This window comes from Colletotrichum scovillei (assembly GCF_011075155.1).
Source record: "Colletotrichum scovillei strain TJNH1 chromosome Unknown Contig00010, whole genome shotgun sequence".
Taxonomy (NCBI): Eukaryota; Fungi; Ascomycota; class Sordariomycetes; order Glomerellales; family Glomerellaceae; genus Colletotrichum; species Colletotrichum scovillei.
This window is the reverse complement of record NW_023336268.1, coordinates 2,491,241-2,508,527: the sequence shown is the minus strand read 5'-3', so window position 1 is coordinate 2,508,527 and position 17,287 is coordinate 2,491,241. Positions and strand designations below refer to the sequence as shown.

At 53.3% G+C, this 17,287-nt stretch overlaps 4 protein-coding genes across 4 annotated transcripts; 3 read left to right on the top strand and 1 right to left on the bottom strand.

Moving 5' to 3' along the window:
- Window positions 1-1,747: 1,747 nt before the first annotated feature.
- Window positions 1,748-5,921, bottom strand: HER10_EVM0001409 (uncharacterized protein). Its single transcript, XM_035471157.1, has 2 exons — window positions 4,570-5,921; window positions 1,748-4,504 (listed from the first exon to the last, which is right to left on the bottom strand). Exons 1-2 carry the CDS (start codon window positions 5,236-5,238, stop codon window positions 3,419-3,421), a joined length of 1,755 nt encoding a protein of 584 aa, XP_035327601.1. The 5' UTR covers window positions 5,239-5,921; the 3' UTR covers window positions 1,748-3,418.
- A 261-nt stretch (window positions 5,922-6,182) lies between these two features.
- Window positions 6,183-7,993, top strand: HER10_EVM0005901 (uncharacterized protein). Its single transcript, XM_035475503.1, has one exon. The coding sequence runs from the start codon at window positions 6,546-6,548 to the stop codon at window positions 7,872-7,874; it is 1,329 nt and encodes a 442-aa protein (XP_035328035.1). The 5' UTR covers window positions 6,183-6,545; the 3' UTR covers window positions 7,875-7,993.
- Window positions 7,994-12,246: 4,253 nt separating this feature from the next.
- Window positions 12,247-12,577, top strand: HER10_EVM0005439 (uncharacterized protein; the record flags this gene model as incomplete). Its single annotated transcript, XM_035475057.1, has 2 exons — window positions 12,247-12,275; window positions 12,346-12,577. 2 exons carry the CDS (start codon window positions 12,247-12,249, stop codon window positions 12,575-12,577), a joined length of 261 nt encoding a protein of 86 aa, XP_035327988.1.
- Window positions 12,578-14,560: 1,983 nt separating this feature from the next.
- Window positions 14,561-16,380, top strand: HER10_EVM0011023 (cytochrome P450; the record flags this gene model as incomplete). Its single annotated transcript, XM_035480465.1, has 2 exons — window positions 14,561-16,147; window positions 16,217-16,380. Exons 1-2 carry the CDS (start codon window positions 14,719-14,721, stop codon window positions 16,378-16,380), a joined length of 1,593 nt encoding a protein of 530 aa, XP_035328485.1. The 5' UTR covers window positions 14,561-14,718.
- Window positions 16,381-17,287: the final 907 nt, after the last annotated feature.

Genomic DNA, 17,287 nt, shown 5'->3' with positions numbered 1-17,287 from the left:
GTGTCGAGTGCCGGAAGCCATGAGGAAGACGCGAGGCTTTTCGTCACAGCCACTTGGCTACCATTTCTCCCGAACGCATCTAGTGGCTCAGGGGTACTTTCTGCCAGCTGAATGCGACCAGCCACGTCTGTCCTCAAAAGTCAATCGAAGTGACCGCTCGCTTGGATCTCACCGCCCAAGGTCTAAGACATGACCGAACCTGTGATCCAGGCAAGGGAGCTGCCGTAGCCACGGGGTTGAATCAACTTTGTGCGACATTCTACGCCACATTGTGCTCCAGGTACAGGACGGGAGAGTCTTTGGGAACGACACTCAAGAATTCTGCTGTCGCGTTGGCAGGCTTGCACGGCTGAAGCTTGAATCCTTGCAGATATCGCGATGGTCGTGGGGTTCTCAAATGTGCTAGTTCGCGAACAAACTGGTCCAAGGTTACCTGTCTCATGCATCTCTTTCGCAACCACAACTAGGACCAGACCACCTGTGAGGAGTATGTGAAATCAAAGACTGGTTTCTCGCCGCGGCGGTGTATGCTTTACTGAGGCTTGCCCGGGGGGCGCCATGTTGCGTTATATCCTAAATCAGCGTTCACGCTCGCAGTTACCGGCGATTAGCACAAATTCGAGTGTCTGCTCTACAGCTGATTCATCCCCACCACAATCACCTGTCGATGCTTCGTGTCAACTGCCCCGCGTTGGATGCTGATAGCCCACTTGCAATCGCGATGCAAGATGCAAAGGCGATCAAGACTGGTCTTTGCAATGGATTGACTCGATATAGGGACGGAGCACGGATAGTCCACACCGTCTTGTCGGCCGGGGCGAAAGACAAGACCAGCGGCAAGCGAGAGACAACAACGTTCTCCATGATCGTTCGCCTCATGCAGATCTAGAGGTTGCGAGAGACGCTGCACGCCGCCTTGGCTTTGTCGTCTATCAAGCTAGGCCCATCCCTGATGACAGCGTCTTTTTTTTCCCTCATTCTGGCGTGTCTGGTCAAGAGTCAAGGCGCTTCGGGCCACATTCCAACAAACCTGTCTTTTGTTACCGGCGTAGTGTCACTCTCACCGCTCTTTTACAAGGGTTTACCTCGGTGTCTGAGCAACAGCACCAACGCGGCCCCCGACGATGGATGAAGCCTCTCTCTCTCCCACGCAGACATCCCTCGAGTCCCGAGTTTTTCTCATATACAACGACTTACGGCCGACCGGCTCACGCCACGCACCGTTTTCTCTCCGTATCGACGCTGGAAGGCCGTCGCTGGCCAGCTGAGCTAAAAGTGTACAACGAGACGCATGAATAGCGCCATGCATGCGCACGCAGTAGCCTGCGAGCTGTCCCCAGTGCGGCGCACAACATGCAGACGTGCATGGGCTCGCATCCGAAGACACTGCTATCCGTAGAGCATTCTACCTCTCTGGTCAGAGTAGCTAGAGTATGTCCTCCCCTTGGAAGCACTGCAGTCTTGCTCAACAGACCTTGTTGGCTGGTGCCTCTTACCCACGAGAATCCGCGAGTTTGTAGTCTCCATCATTCGGCTACCTGCGCATGTCGCAGGAACTCCCTTGTCGTGACATGCAGCCAACGCATGCGCTGAGAGACGGCCGTGGCTGCGCTGGCTGACATGTTTCGTTTCGAACACACATGCCAATGCTGCCGATGAGGACTGATATTGAAGTGTGAGTGGGCGGTTTTGCCCTCCGCTCCGGCTAACAGTCCATGCAGTCATCCTTCACCCGCCGACCGACCTACCGACTGATCCATTTCATGACTATGGCCAGGCATAAACCTCCGGCGCGCCCCTAGTGCGTCCATCGCCCGGGTGAAGTCGTTGGTCGGGACCGAGGGGGGCGCCAACCTGCATCTTACCTTATCTTTGCGTGAGGTATTAGACTACCATAGGAGTCTATGAGAGAAGCAATACCTAGGCGTCTTGCGCCAGCAGGCCTTCTCCAGGCACGAGGCACGAAGCCGCCTGCATCGCCAACACCCGGTCCCGTTGCTTTTTCTTGCTCATGCTCCTGGTTCCTGGTCTCACGGTCCCTTCCCACCCCCTCGGCGGCTAGCTACGTGGTTGGTTTTCTTATTCTTCTCCGCATCGACTGAGATCTGTTCCTGGGTTATCTGGCTGCTGTCATTGGATGAACGACGTCTGCCGTTGCTTTGACCTCCCATCGGGTGACAGATGGATGGTGTTAAATTCGGACTCTTGATGGGATGGCGGCTGACGAGTCATGGGCTCAAGCTTCGCATGCGGCCGGGTACAAGTTTTTGGCACTCTGAGTCTAGGCCTGCTCAGTTCACATGCTGTCGCTGAGTAGAGAGATTTACATCAGGGTGCAAACTTTCCGCGGGGTGGCAAATGAGGACGTGGAATATTCGTCGTTCGAGTTGAAGCTTTGGCTACTCGTCCGAGCACACGCACGCTTTTGACGAACGACACATCCCTTCAATACTGGGCAGTGCGCACATCCCATCCGAAGATGCTTTGTTCTGGCAGGGGCACAGTAGCTAGGAGGGCTCTTTTGGAGTCGGAGACCGAGATGCTCGTCCCGATCTGACGCGGTACTCGTCCCCACCGCTCTCGATACGAGACTGGTACCCCAAGTTCACGATGTGAGGTATGTGAGAGTTGACCTCGGTCGACGATGACATTGTGATACGACAGATCTGGGGAGACGACCTGTCAGATGGGACAGGATGCGGCTATCCGACATGCAGATGGAGGCTGCTGTCGGCCTCCGAGAAGGGAACGGGTGGGCGAAGTGCGGTCTGGCCAGAGGTCGATGATATACGGGGTGCATCGCGACGTTTCCCTCGACATCCTGTGCAGTGAGAATTGAATGGTCAAGCCTGCTGCGGAGCATTGTTTTCGGCAAGCTACCGTCCACGAGGCGAGATTTCTTCTCTGGGCTTCTCGCGTTATGCGTAAGTCCAGAGAGTTCATGATGGAGATGGATTCTATCTTCGAACGAAGCGAGGGAAATATCAGATAATAAGCGTCTTCCATCAAACATAAGGAGAGAAATCGTATCATTATATCTTCAACAATGAACTTGGCTCTGGTCTGCTAATAGCTGTATTCTTGGTTCCGGGTACAGGATGGGCGAGGGTTCGCCCATGAGTTTCCTCTCGGAAGTCGAGGACGACATGAAAGGCATCATGCATACTGTTTCATACATACACTGAGAACTACATCACGAGGACCAACTGGACGAATATGACATTGACAATAATTTTACCGTTATATTCTGAACAATATCTCGGCGCTGGTCCAAGGAAACCTGGATTCTAAATCCCAGATACTAGCCTTCCAAACGCCAGTGGCAGATATACACAAATTACATTCTCTTAAATAATCGTCATACCTCGTGAGCTTTATAGATTCCAATATCCCATCCTATATTGGGGAGATCTCCCAATCAAATATCTAACATACTCTTCACCTGCTGCGGCTGCTGCGTCAAGGACACGGCGGTGCTCGCGCTGTGACTCCTCTCTCCCGGTCCATGAGCAGTGGAGCCACTGTCCGGCGTCCGTCCCCGTCCCGCGCCGAGACCCCCGCTCCCGCTCCCGCTCTGGGCGTCGGTGTAGGACGGCGGCGGCGGGCCGTCTTGCATCAGTTCCGCGGACCGGTCGACGCGGGGTCCGGCGCCAGGGAAGAGGAGTTCCGCAGCGGCGTTCATCGCCCTCTCGTTCCGCCGGCGGTCTGATTTTCCAGTATAGGAAGTAAACGTTGACGGATCCGCCGCGTCGAAGCCGGGTCGAAGGGACCCGTGCATGGAATTCGGTCTCGATGAGCGCCCGTTGAAGCTACCCATTTCAATCTCCCGTTCCGCGGCTTGCTGCTGCTGCTCGTGTTCGGCCGCGCGCGCCTCGAGGGTCTCGTCTATGCCGCGGCCCGTGGCGCGTCCACCGCCTAGTTCGCGGACGTTGCGGGCGATGCGCTCGCGCATGCTCATCTGGCCGACGAGGTGGTCGTCGTTCTTTGCGCGGCGCCACCAGGCGGGTTTGGGCACGTATCCCATCTCCCGGTCGATTTGCGTGCCGCGCTCGCGGCGCTGGCGGATGAGTTCCTTGTCTTCGTTGGGGGAGGTGAAGCCGTACGCGATTTGTGTGTAGAGAATCAGTAGCGCCGGACCGTATCCTCCTGCGTAGACGGCCGCCAGGCTTGCTTTCGCGTTGAGGACGGAGTAGGCAAAGTTCCAGGAGACGAGGCCCTGGTAGGCGATGAGGCAGGCTGTGAGGGGCAGGATGACGAGGAAGCGCCAGGGGGTGTAGCGGAGGAGGCCGGCGAACTTGTTGAGGGGCCCGCGGTTGCGGGGGTAGTAGTGTTTTATGGAGTGGCGGAGGGAGGCGAGGATGGTGAGGAAGCAGACTACGAGGCAGAAGGTTGCTGCTTTGAAGCGGGCGTCTGTCGCGGAGGGGGCGGCGCGGGCGGCGGTTTGGTCTGGGGAGCGTTGTTTTTCGATTTCGCCCCAGTTGCGGGGGATGATGAGGAAGAAGTTCTGTCAAGGTTTGTGTTAGATTTCGAGTGTTCTCGAGAGAATAGATGGGGAGAGGGGAGACGTACCAGCCAGAGCCATAGGTAGAACCACAATGGCATCCAGAACTCGAGCTTGCTTCGGCGGTCACCCTCGCGCAGGGAGAAGGGGTCCGGGTCGATAGCCTGTCTCTCGCTCCAGCTTCCCCAGTGGCGGACGGCCTCCCAGACCAGCGCAATGGTGAACATTTGCATGAGGTACCAGAAGAAGCTGTTGATGATGATGGGCAACCCGATGACGTAGAAGCGGTCGACGTCGATGTTGGTGAAGAGACTGATGAACGCCGCAACGCAGACCAGAATCGCATAGTACCACTGCCACCGGCGTCCGATGGGATAGAACCGCTTCGTCGTCGGGAGGTAGTGCCGACCGTGGCGGTTCAGGTTCGCGAGGACGAACATGAGGGCGAAGGCGTAGACGACGCCGAAGCCCACGCCTACGCCGGCGCGCTTGCCGATTGGGTTTACGGGGTCGTAGCACCATGTTGAGTTTTGGAATGTGCCGTTGGGGAGCAGGTAGACTGGTGTGTAGGGCTGTTCTGTGACGTAGCAGTTTGAGCCGTTGGAGACTGTGCCGTTTGTGTAGAGGGTGTAGTTCCAGAAGCGGAGGACGGTGAGGTTGAAGTGGACGCCGCCGAGGATTGTGTCGGAGTCGTTTGCGCCTTGGGGGTAGGCGAGGAGGGCGCGGGAATGGAGCATTGTGGGCGGTGGTTTGGACGTCGTCGTCTGATCGGGTTATTATCTCGAGTGTATGATCGGACGGGGAGGTGTCGAGATGTTTTGGTCCGGGTCGTCCGGAGGTGTCGCTCGGGGGCGGGGCCTGTGGCCGGTGTTGTTGTTTCCGTCGATCGGCCGTCGTCCAATGTTTTGTTTCGGTCGTTTGCGGGGAGGGATTGATCGATTGAGTGTGCGTGCTCTCGGCGAGAGATTGGCGACGGTGATTAAGTTAGGGATGGCATTGCGTCGAAGAGGAGGAGGGCGGGAGAGAGGTGGGAAGAGCGAGAGTAGGTAGAAGAGGAATTGGCGAGAAATGATGTATTATGACAATATGGTTCATGGAACGCCCGGAAAGGCGGAGATGGGGGAGGGGATTTTTTTTTCAGTTAGGCGCGTTATTTGGTCGAGTAGTCAGCGCATTGGCACGCTACCTTGGTGACCAACAACCAGTGACCGACCACCTACATACCGCAGTACAGGCTACTGCGCAGTAGGTTGGTGATTGAGGTGCCGGGGATGGGACGCTACGGTACCCGCTACCCGCAGATCATTGATGACAGACTGCTTCTCCACTGCATTACTGGGTGCCGAAAGTGGTGCCAGACTGTGGTCGTTGTGTGGTGTGGGAATGGGGAAGCGTTCGGGCGGCGGCGGGAAGAGATGGGAAACCGAGAGGAGCGAAACGGAATGGCCGGGAGCGGCGGATTTGTGTTTTTTGTTTTTTCCTCTTTTGGGATCGTCAGTGGAGATGCCGAAGCTCCGGGATCTGGAAGTAAACAGGTGAGTGAGCTGTGCAAATGGTTTGATCATGAGATTGTGAATGACTGACCACCTACTCAAGAATCAATGGGCTTACGGCTGGTGCTCCTGCTAGAAGCAGAAAGACGGCACTTGCTGTATATCGCGCAACATAAAATCTGGAGGAATATGCTTTTGGTCTACTGAAGCTATCCGCGTATAGCAACACGGCGTCATCGGTGAGTTCGAGAGAGGAAATGGCGGGTTTAAACTTGTGGCTGAGAGAAACAAATTGCGGGGCGACAGAAGTCCTGACATATGTGGCTGATCTCCAGTGTGGCTGATGTCCCCGACTTACGTAAGGCAATTCATGAACGCACAGTACGTACCGCCCCTCGACCGAGACAGGACAGCTGGAGCTTGAGCATCGCAATCAACAATTCCCAGAGCTACCCCCTCCAAGCTCCCACGCCCAATCCCTCCAGGGCCACAACACAGACTCGCCAACACACATTGACTCCACGACAGTCAATGGCCCATACCCGCCCATCATGACGACCCGCGAAGAAGAGGACCCCTCCTACATCGACTACGAAGCCTTTCTCGATCCCGAATTCAGCCCCTCCTCCTTCGCAAATACCCTCGTTCTCGCAACGAACAACCCCAACGATGCGCCCCTAGATCTCTCGACTCCCCTCTCCCGCGTGCTATTCGACACCCAAGAGATCGATTCCCACATCGATGTCCTGACGACAAAGTCTGCAGCCCCTCTCCTGCAATACACGAAAGAGCAGACGACATCCAGCAAGCGCATTATTTCAGAGCTCGACGCCCAAATCAAGAACCTCAACGACAGCTACAAGCAGCTCGAGAAGGAGGTCATTGATAAGCATGCTGAGGCCGAGGAAGTGCGGCAGGTTGCGACGAGGCTATGGGAGACACTGAAGCTCGGTCGCTCTGTGGGACGTTGTCTGCAGCTCGGGAGGCAGCTTGAGGTCCAGCACACTGAGATCGCGGGGTCCAGCGTCAGTGCTGCGGCCGCTGCTGCTGGGAAGAAGGAGGACCACCGAGCGCTGGTACGGTGTTCGCATACCATCTTGTCTCTACGAGAGGTGCTTGATAATACGGCGCCAGGGGAAGAGGGTCACGGTCTGGGCAAGGTCGATGCGATTCGCACTCTTCGGGAGTCTATAATCACCCCGGTTGAGAGATCTGTCAAGGAGACGGCAGAGAAGATTATTCGCGACTTTGCGATTCCCAACTCGGCTACCTTTGCGCAGGGCGAGGAAGTCAAGGCAAGGACAGTATCGGCCATGATCACGCTGTTCCTGCTCTCTCCGGCACCGACGCAAAAGACGGAACGATGGACGCCGCAGCTACTCCTGCAGAGCCTGGAGACATACTTCCGCTCGGCGCTACAATCGTCTATTGCCTCGCTCTCGCGCTCGCTAGGCCAGCTTCCCTCCCTCGAGCGTACTCTTGCCGAAATCTCGGCGCGGTGCCAGAACATCGTTGCTCTCGAGCTTGTCCTCGAGTCCACGAAGCTGCCTGCGCACCCACTCGTGTCGGCGCCTCAGAAGCAGACCAATATGCTGCAGCCTTTGTTGGCGTATCTGGAAACAGGTAGCCTACCGAGCTACTTTTGGCGGACGATGGCTGGAAACCTGGGCACGAGGGTACAGGAGATTGTGAATCGTGGTGGGGTGTCTGCGCGCACGCTGAGGTCCAATAGGGCGAGCGTTGGCGATGCTGTGAGGGAGTGTGTTGTGAGAGGGTGCCAGATGCCGAGTGCGCTCAAGGGCAAGGGAAGAGGGGAAGGCAACTGGGATCGAGAGGTCGCTGTCATGGTAGGCAGTGTTGTCAATAACCTTGGTCGCTAGTGTATGTTGAGGTCTATACGGTGTTGAGTCACAGCCACCAATAAAGGCTAAGACGGAGAAGCATAGATAGCGCTTCCAATGGAAGCCGAGATGCAATTTCAGAACGAAAAATCACCAACACCACACGGAGTGTGTGCTTGCCATCTGTATTGCCACACCCGCCCCCAGCTCTTCCACTAGGATTGTATGCTCCATGCATTACCTTCCTTGCCAGGGCGTTTTTGAACAATCCAGAGCTATCCATCAGTGGTGGCAGAGCAGGTAACTTGATATAAGAATGTCGCGTATCATATAACCAGATATGATCGTTGCATGAAGAGAGCGTAGATTAGAGTACCTTGATGGCACGGCGATGTAGATAACCACAATCAGGATCAAGATATACCTTAGTCGAGGTGAATAGCAGAGCGAGTACCTCGAGTATGGAAACGTTTGACACTTTTTCATTGGTCAAATAAGCGCGACTTCTATCACTGAAGCACGCCCCGGGCGTACTTTCGTTATTGGAACTCGCTCAGTCTTCATACCTACTGTATTTCTTGATAAGGCGCACCATGCAAATTCCCGATACGACTCGCTCCACAAGTGGCTTTTCTTGATCACCCCGATACTAGTGATGCTCACCTTGAGTGGTATCAGCAGGCCCGCTGCCGTCCTCATCACTGCCTTCCCTTTCGTCGCCTGAAATGCTGGTCTTGCCACGTCAGCTGCCTAGTCATCGACTTCCGGTATGACCGGGACAACTCGACGTCTACTAGCCTATTGATGGTTTCAATGCGCTGTACAGGATGCAGACCTGGCCCATTGCAGGAGATGCGGATACCATCGTTCTCGCACACACGATAGCGGCATTATTCGTCGGGCAATCTCGGCAAGACTACCTTACTTTTCAGAGCCTGGAGCAAGTAGACGCAGCAGGGAGTTGATCCGGTACCCATAAGGGCAGCTCAATTGTGTATATGAAGCAATTGACCCTTTGTTCAGGAATAGGTTGGCCCTGATGAAGCCTAATCTAGATATTTGAGGCATGACGTTCGTTGTTCTGTACGTACTACTGTATGGGCAGTATAAGGTACTAATGCAGGGCTGCAGGGTTCGAGTTGGTTGCTTTCGACTTGCATGATGGCACGGCGGTATGATGGTTGTCATGCGGGGATTCAATTCCTTCGCGGGTCGCCATGCCCCCCTCCCCCACCTGCAACCCCTGGATAGCGTCAGCCCGTCTCCTTCTGAAGGAGGGGGAAGCTAGCCGTATCTCGTCGAACTTCGTCGACCTTTACGCCCCATTGGCACGCTGTGCCCGTCTTTTTCGGCTTCTCTCTGTCTCGCTGGAATGTCTGGCTGGAGTCTGGACCCCTGTGCTATGAAAATCTCAACCCGAGCATGGCATTGGGAACAGCCGACAGCATCGATGCTCCCTCCCTTTCTCCTTCTATCTCTCTCTCTCCCTCCCTTCTTCGATCAACCATCAGTGACCCCGTGAAGGACAAATATCTGAACAAATGGCTCTGGGCTGCAGAGACATATTTTTGAGGCAGACCGATGTGCATTGAAAATACCGTGCATTTAGTTCATAAAATATCCCTGCACATTGATCCGTTCGTGAGAAAGTCCGGTGTGAATGTCCGGGATGGTGTGGTGGTAGATACAGTACCGTGTGCATTGATAGGGCAGTCTCCTTTTGCTGGGGACACCTGAGAATTTATGTGACGATTACCTACATGGCACCCTTCCGATTTATGTTCCTCGAGCAAAATCTCCTTAGGCATAGCTACCAGCGAATTTAATGTCCTCACAACATCAAACTAGATTTCGAAGCTTCTTATATATATTTTGCCAATTTTCTCCGAAGTCAACAGAGTGACTCAGGCATTATATCTTAGGAATTTCAACTGGGCGCAGAGCGATGTAATCTTCGCAGAGCGCCGGATGGTCGACCTCAAAGTCAGAGACACGGGTGCCTCACAGGGCGCTGCAGAGCCACGAAAGCGCATATGCACACCCATCGATCCGAACTCTCTGGCCCCTAAGAAGCCCAAAACAGGACTGTGGCAGGGGTGATACGTCGGCGAATGAAATGAGATGTCCGAGAAGGATTTGCTGAGGGATGGGCCATCATCATCAGGCGCATATGCATACCCCTGTAGCCAGGACTGTGGCAGGGAATACGTCTGGCGCGGACTGGCACACCATTCGAGAAATAGTCTCAGTCGATGCAGCCTGCAGGAAATGTTAGGACTTTTCTATATAAAACCATACAATTCTGATCTGATTCAGAGGTAATGGTTCGTTCATCTGGCCGATTTACAACGACTTCCGTGTCCGTGTCCGTGTCCGTACGTGCATAAGGACGGGGCTCGACATTGAATTATATCTTGAAGATGCCACTTCTTATTATATCTTGAAAATGCCACTCCTTTGCCAAAAACACACTTCTTGATTCAACCAAAGTAGATTGACACAAAACAAGCATTTCCCTCAGTCTCTACAATTCGACACCTATTTATTTGCTCGCGACACGCTCTTTTTGCGTTGGGCTCAGGCTGGCGTTGGAAGGCCTCCCGCAGCTTTCGTCCGGGAGCTAATGGTATAAAGCTTCGCTCTCTTTCGAGAGTCTGCGCGCGGTGAGAATAACATGTCGACTCAAAATTCCCTTTGCTGACCTTATGGACGCTCGTTCAGATTCACGCAGCTTCAATAAGCGCAATTCTCGGCCATCGCATCGCTGTCAACATCGCCATTTCGAACGAGAAATATCTCGAAATCACTCCGAAGGAACTCGATGCCGGGAATGGACCCACATTCGGTATCCACTATCACCTCCGACCCGAAGCGTCACCTGACTTGAGTAATGGCGAACCATCTCAAGAGAGACGAGGCAGCCATTTTGGCGGACATCGCGATCTATCGTTGCCTCAAATCAGGCAAAGAAACAAGGCAGCCCGTCCCCGCACGAGGCGTCCACGCTACTAAACGAGGCGCGTTGGAACGCCTTACGCAATGTTCACGCAGAACCAACCAAGTCAATCATGTGGCTCGTATAAGATCATCGATTGGGCCTCGTCGACGCTCGCCATATGCAGCATCGCCCTGTTTTCACACCGACAAGTCACAATATCCTGTCTGGGGTCTTGGCCCAGATAACGAGGCCTCAAATCAACGTTTTTTTCCACCCTCCCGGAAAAACCATGCCGGCAAAAGTTTGAGTCCCCGAGTTAATCCGTGTTAGATGACGGCCTTCGATTTCGGTCTGGAATTGAAGGGGCGTATCCGTAGGGGCCTCGATATTGTCAAGTCCCAGCAGGCAGTACGGTATACGATATTTCTTTGCTGTTAAGCTTCTTTCCGATGATTCTGGAAATAGACAATCAAAGCTCGTAGCGCCGCAGGGACGAGCGGCTAGTTACTGTGGCATCAAGTGATGTTCAATTTTCGATAATCTAGACTTGATAGGGACCGAAAGTTCGGAACCGAGTCGATTCCGTCCGATCCGCCTGCAAAGCCGGCACGTCCGAGTCAACGTCCGAGTCCGGACGTCACCCGACCCCGGAGTGATCGGGACATGAAGTCACCTCGTCCTCGGAAGATCGGACCTGATCATCCAAATATTTCCTCCGGCGTGCTACCATCTTGTCAACATCATATCGTGTCATGCCAAGACTCTTCTCATATATAACACGGGTCATCCCGTCGTTGAGCAAATCATGATGTCGCAGTACCTGTGGTAGGGTACCCTTGCCTGTTTCGTCAACTCCACCAAGTCCCAAGGCGACGATAGCATCAATATCACTAACATAGTGCCTGGAGCTCGGTCATGGTGATTTCTGTTATTTGACTATTCTCGACTTATCAAAGACACTGGTTGCGTTGGCGCATCGTAAGGTCCATTCTGGAAATGCTTGTATCGAGGCTAACCCCACGGGGTCGACGATGTCCAATCCGCACTAGCAGGGGACAACCCCCACCATAGCTATCTACACCGACATGGGAAGAAGACAGCAAAATGCACATCTATGCTTGGATTTGGGTTGCCTTACTTGGTGGCCGATGGGTATTGGCGGGTGATTCAATGACCAAGCTCAACATTTGGAGTTTTCCGAGACCAACCCATATTTTAACACAAGAAAGTAAGGGCATAGGATTTTCCACTTCGCAGCCTGGGTCGCCGGGCACATGGTCTTATATTGACCAAATCGCCGCTCGAACATTGATGCGGTGACCATGCGTAGTAAATCAATACCATTCAGCTTCTCAACGCTCCCGGCGCGGTGAAACATTCATAGGGAGTTCCATTGCGTCCTAATCCACGAATAATACCAGTGCCCTTCCCACCCGGGTGGTCGTCGAAACGGCCTTGACTTCAAGTTTCAACATGAACTCTACAGATTCAATTCGATATGGGTACTTTGAACAACGATCCTATGTCAGTGATGGCACAATTACTAGCAAAGTGCTAACGCAAAGCCTCCAGGAGTACCTCGGGAAAGTCACCACACACGCATTCTACCCCGGAATCGAACGGCGCTCTATTCGCACATCGAATCTCCGCGTACAGTCAGTCTTCTGGCCACAGCAACATGCACCACGTCCACAACCAAGGCACCGACGCTACAGCCAGCAAGGCCTACCACGAGACCAGAATGGCAGGTACATTGGCTGACTTCGAGAAGCAATTCGGCTCCCACCCGCCGAGGCATCAGTGAGCGAAGAAACGGAAGTGCACCGACGGCGCTACTGATCTCGAAGGAGGAAATGAAAGACGATGGGAGGATAGGGAGGCTAGCAACTCGGCTTCAGAGAGGTTACGGCGGCGGCCGTTGCGTTATGCAGAGACGCTCTAAGGGGCAGCTACATATCCCCAAGGCCTTGCTTGGAGCCTACTCAAGATATCATCATGTCGCTATTATCTTTGGCCCTTGTAATTGTACAACAGTGTCCATAGATCGAGCGAAAGTCCCGTCTCTCCATCAATTGACCTTCCCAGATCTGCGGGCCCTCCCGCACAATTGATGCCCCACGTATCACTTCTAGCCTTCAGGCGATCGACATTGCCCAAACGTTCGTCTTTGACGTTCAATTAAGACTGCATTGGAACTCTTTTGTCAAACGTAGAGCATGATGGTAGTCGCGCTACATTTTACTCGAGGTCAAGCTATTTCCGTGAGTCAGGTCGTCCCTTGTTGAGGTGAGATCACAGTGATGAGCTGCCACAGATAGGCTTGGCATCTACCAATACTTTGCTGACATGAGCCAGTGGTGCTGGGGCTCACCCTTCGTATTTGCACACGGTTAACACGCGGTGCAGAATCTAGTGTGTCAAAACTGCTGGTTGGTACAAAGCAGCCATAGCTCGAAGGCACTTAAGCAATGACAACAATTGACTTCAGAGATATGAGATTCTGCATTATCTACACTCAGTTCCGCCTGATTCACTTAATGTGATCGCGGCCTCAATTAGTTCCAGAGTTTTTTTGTAATGTTTTATTCTCAACGCCACCCCTTCCACATGCTATTCCCCTCTCACACTAGCGGGATCAATGCATGTTTAAGAATCCTGTATTATTTACATCTGGTGAATGAGCCTCTTGGTACCTGTTCGTTGAGGAACGTAGCGAGACTCGACGTCCGTTGATGCGAAGGGATGTTGAGTGTCTAGAAGAATCATTCCATAGTCAAGACACACTAACACCAATAGAAGTAGAAACTGAGATCAACATTCATTAATAGCCACAGTCAGCTCGATTTTCATCAATTTGTCAAGCACCTTTCCTTGTAATAACGATTGGAGTTTCAGACTTTTTTTTTTTGCGCGAAGTGCTTGGTGGCTATTATTATGTCTGAAATACGTAGTAACCTAAAGCCTGACGAACAGAAACCTGTAAGTTGGTACAAAACGCACGCATTCCCATTCGGACTCGTAGGGCGTCCATCGCCCTAAGGCGCGAACTCGGAAGCGATGCTACGCCGCTCAATGCTACCATATCCCGGACGAGATAGTCAGAACTTTATTTCGTCCCGACGTCGAAATATTATTAATCTCATACGACAATCCAGCTACACACAGACGAAACCTCATTTTCATGACATCTCTTCAAGAATCGAGTCATGTTTTGCATCTTCTGTGAACCATGATGAATCAACATCACGAACCTACTTTGTGGGGGCTCCATAAATCTAGACCGCTACCCCACGCAGTCCGAGCTCTAGGCCTTTGGAGTCCGAACCAACACATGCGTCAGCAGCTCAGATCCCGGCGCCGAAAGGTTATTGCGAAATTCAGCTTCGCCGACCGAGGCATGATATCACTTCGGGCACCTAAGCCATGAACTCCAACTATGATAACTGAAGCAAACAACATTCGGTGGGGCATATGCTTTTCCTGCAGATGAAGTTTGTCCAGGTTGTCGTCGGTCGATACAACACAAACACAGGGCCAACGATTGTTCTTCCCTTGGCATTCAGGTGTCTCCATCAATACTACGACCTGTACAATCGCGAGAACGAGAACGAAAGCATATATGATTGGGATAACAATGGGGCAGAGACGGACTTCTTATTGCCCACGATCTCCGCGCCGGGTAATCGCAGTAGCGAGTGCTACGATTCGTCAGTTCGGAAACTTCAGAGAGCTGGGGTTTTAGTGGAAGTCAGTGCGGATCATGGTCGATAACGGGGATTAAACCCACCACTTCCTTGTACGACTAGTGCCAATCCTTGCCGCCATTTTGACAGGCATCGTGAGAGGGATATATATCTCGTGGCGGTTCCGGCTCTCTGGAACGGTGTACGACGGATCCTCCAAATTCTTCATCCGACGATATTGGGCGTCAGACAGAATCCCATCATGGCGCTCCTCTCCTTGCCAGTAGTGCTATTCGCGCTTCCAGCATTTGTGATCTACCACATCGTCTCAACTTTCCTCGCCCGTCGCCGCATTCTTCTCTTTGCCAAGTCAAACGGCGCGACTTTTCCCAAGCACTTTTCTTCAAAGCTCCCTTTCGGCATCGACAATGTCTGGCGCGCCGTCAAGGTGGTACGCAGCGGCGGCGACATCCTCGACGATGTCATAGCCCAAAAGTTCAAAAAATGCGGCGACACCTTTAGCACTACGGGCCTCTTCGGCCCAGCCGAGGTAAATACTATCGACCCGGTCAACATCCAGGCCATCCTCGCGACGAAGTTCCGCGATTTTGAGCTCGGCCCGCGCAGGATCGCGCAGTTCAAGCCCCTGGAGGGTAACAATATCTTCACCCACGACGGTCCCCTCTGGGAACATTCCAGATCGCTCTTCCGATCGCAGTTCTCGCGTGAGAATATCAACGACCTCGAAGGTACGGAACGTGCCGTGCAAGCTCTGTTCCGGGCCCTGCCATTCGTTGGCCAGAAGACGGACGACGGCGCCCTGTCTGTGGATATCATGCCCTTGATCTTCCGCTTCACCCTCGACACGGCAACCGGCTTCCTCTTTGGCGAAACGGTCGATTCACAGACGGCCGCTGTTCTAGGCAAGATGTCGACATCGACAAGTGCGGTGACGGCTATGGCGGCTGACCAGGCAGGAAGCGACATGTCCTTCGCGTCGGCCTTCCACGAGGCGCAAATGTACATCGCTCTGCGCGCCCGGCTGCAGGGGCTGTACTTTTTGGCACCGAGTAGCGTGGGCACCAAGTCCATTGACTACATTCGTCGTTACGTCGACCACTATGTTCAGCTGGCTCTCAAGCGCGCGAAGCCGTCGACGGACAAGTTTATCTTGCTGGATACCCTCGTGGAGAAAACGCGGGACCGCGGGGAGCTGCGAGACCAGATCCTGGGCATACTTCTGGCGGGTCGGGATACTACGGCATCTCTGCTGTCGTGGGTGCTGCTGATGCTTGCGCGGCACCCGGCTGTGTTTGCGAAGCTTCGGGGAGAGGTGGTGGCGGACTTTGGGGAGTACTCTGAGAAGCCTGAGGGTATTGACTTTGCGACGCTCAAGTCTTCACAGTATCTTCAATTCGTGATGCGGGAAACTTTGAGAATGTACAATGTCGCGCCGCTTAACAGCCGGTATGCGGTACGGGATACGGTCTTGCCAAGAGGTGGCGGAGCTGATGGGTTATCGCCCATCGTGATCAAGAAGGGTCAGACTGTCACCTTTGTGCCGTATCTGCTACATCGGCGGTCGGATATTTGGGCCGATGCGATGGAGTTCAAGCCGGAGCGATGGGAGGGTGTCCGACTGGATTGGAACTACATTCCGTTTAGTGGTGGTCCGAGGATCTGCTTGGGACGTAAGTTATCCCAGATCCGCTGACAATTCGTGCGTTCGGTAGTGGAAGGGGAATGCTAACTTGCTTTAGAACAATTCGCTCTCACGGAGGCTGCATATTTCTTGGTTAGACTCATCCAAAGGTTCAAGAGCATGGAATGGATTGGAGCGCCAGGCGAGCCGAGAAAGGACATCCACTTTACCATGGTTCCCAGAGATGGGGTAAGCGTCAAGCTCCAGTATGCTGAATCATAGAAGTGTCGATTATTGCTCCAATGAAGAATGCGTATTGACACATATAATGTCATCTTTGACCCGCTATGTTTGATGGATGTCTTGGGGTGACGTATGGCGGGTATTGAGAGATTTGGCTGATCCTTCTATGTAAATTCCGCAGCACAAGTTGATCTTGGTCTGCATCAACGTTCTCTCTCTTCATGTTCTAGTGGGCCTTGTAGGAGAGTGCGCATGCTAGAAGGCTAGAAGACACTCGGGAGCGCTCCATCGAGAGCGAGATGATCGTCGCTGCATTTGTATAATCTCACTATTAGCCTTTGGCCGACCATAAGGGTTCTAGGAGTGCTGCCACTGCGGCTGCAGGTTCTTAAGGTTCCCTGTCAGCCATGAGGCTTGAACTTTGAAATATCAGGGCACCTTGTTGTCTGAAGCCTATCTCTAATAAACAGCAGTTTCCCACGATCAATGACGCTGAATTTCTCAGAGTCTACCACCTAATCTATCAGAGCAGATCTAGAAAGTCTGAAGACAGGGGCACACCAGCGCCGCACTCACAGTAACCTCAAGACCTCCCAAACTAAAAAGTCAACCATAACATCGAGCAACCGAGACTATATCATTCAAGATGGATCCCGATGCCTCGGTCTTTCTAATGTGGTTCGGCATTACCACCGCAGTGACTCTGATTCTTATGGCGCTGTGGTATGCGCTCTCTATCACGCGATTGTAAGTGGACGGTGCCAAAGCCTCTATAGAAAGCCCAGTGCTCATCGTTGCCCAGCTCGAGAAGATGCGCTTGTGAATCTGCGAATGAACCCTCATGCACAAGGTGTGGTCTCCCTGTGGTGGACGTCGCGCAGACAACGAGCCAAGATGGGGATGGAACCCCACAGACCCCGAGTTCCAGTGCCCCGAGCAGGAAGAT

What these genes read in the sequence shown, in the direction of transcription:
- HER10_EVM0001409 (XM_035471157.1), bottom strand. Translation starts at nt 5,238, where the DNA reads ATGCTCCATTCCCGCGCCCTCCTCGCCTACCCCCAAGGCGCAAACGAC. An exon ending in TCTACCTATGGCTCTGGCTG is followed by an intron (nt 4,505 to 4,569) that starts GTACGTCTCCCC and finishes AAACCTTGACAG; the next exon opens with AACTTCTTCCTCATCATCCC.
- HER10_EVM0005901 (XM_035475503.1), top strand. Translation starts at nt 6,546, where the DNA reads ATGACGACCCGCGAAGAAGAGGACCCCTCCTACATCGACTACGAAGCC.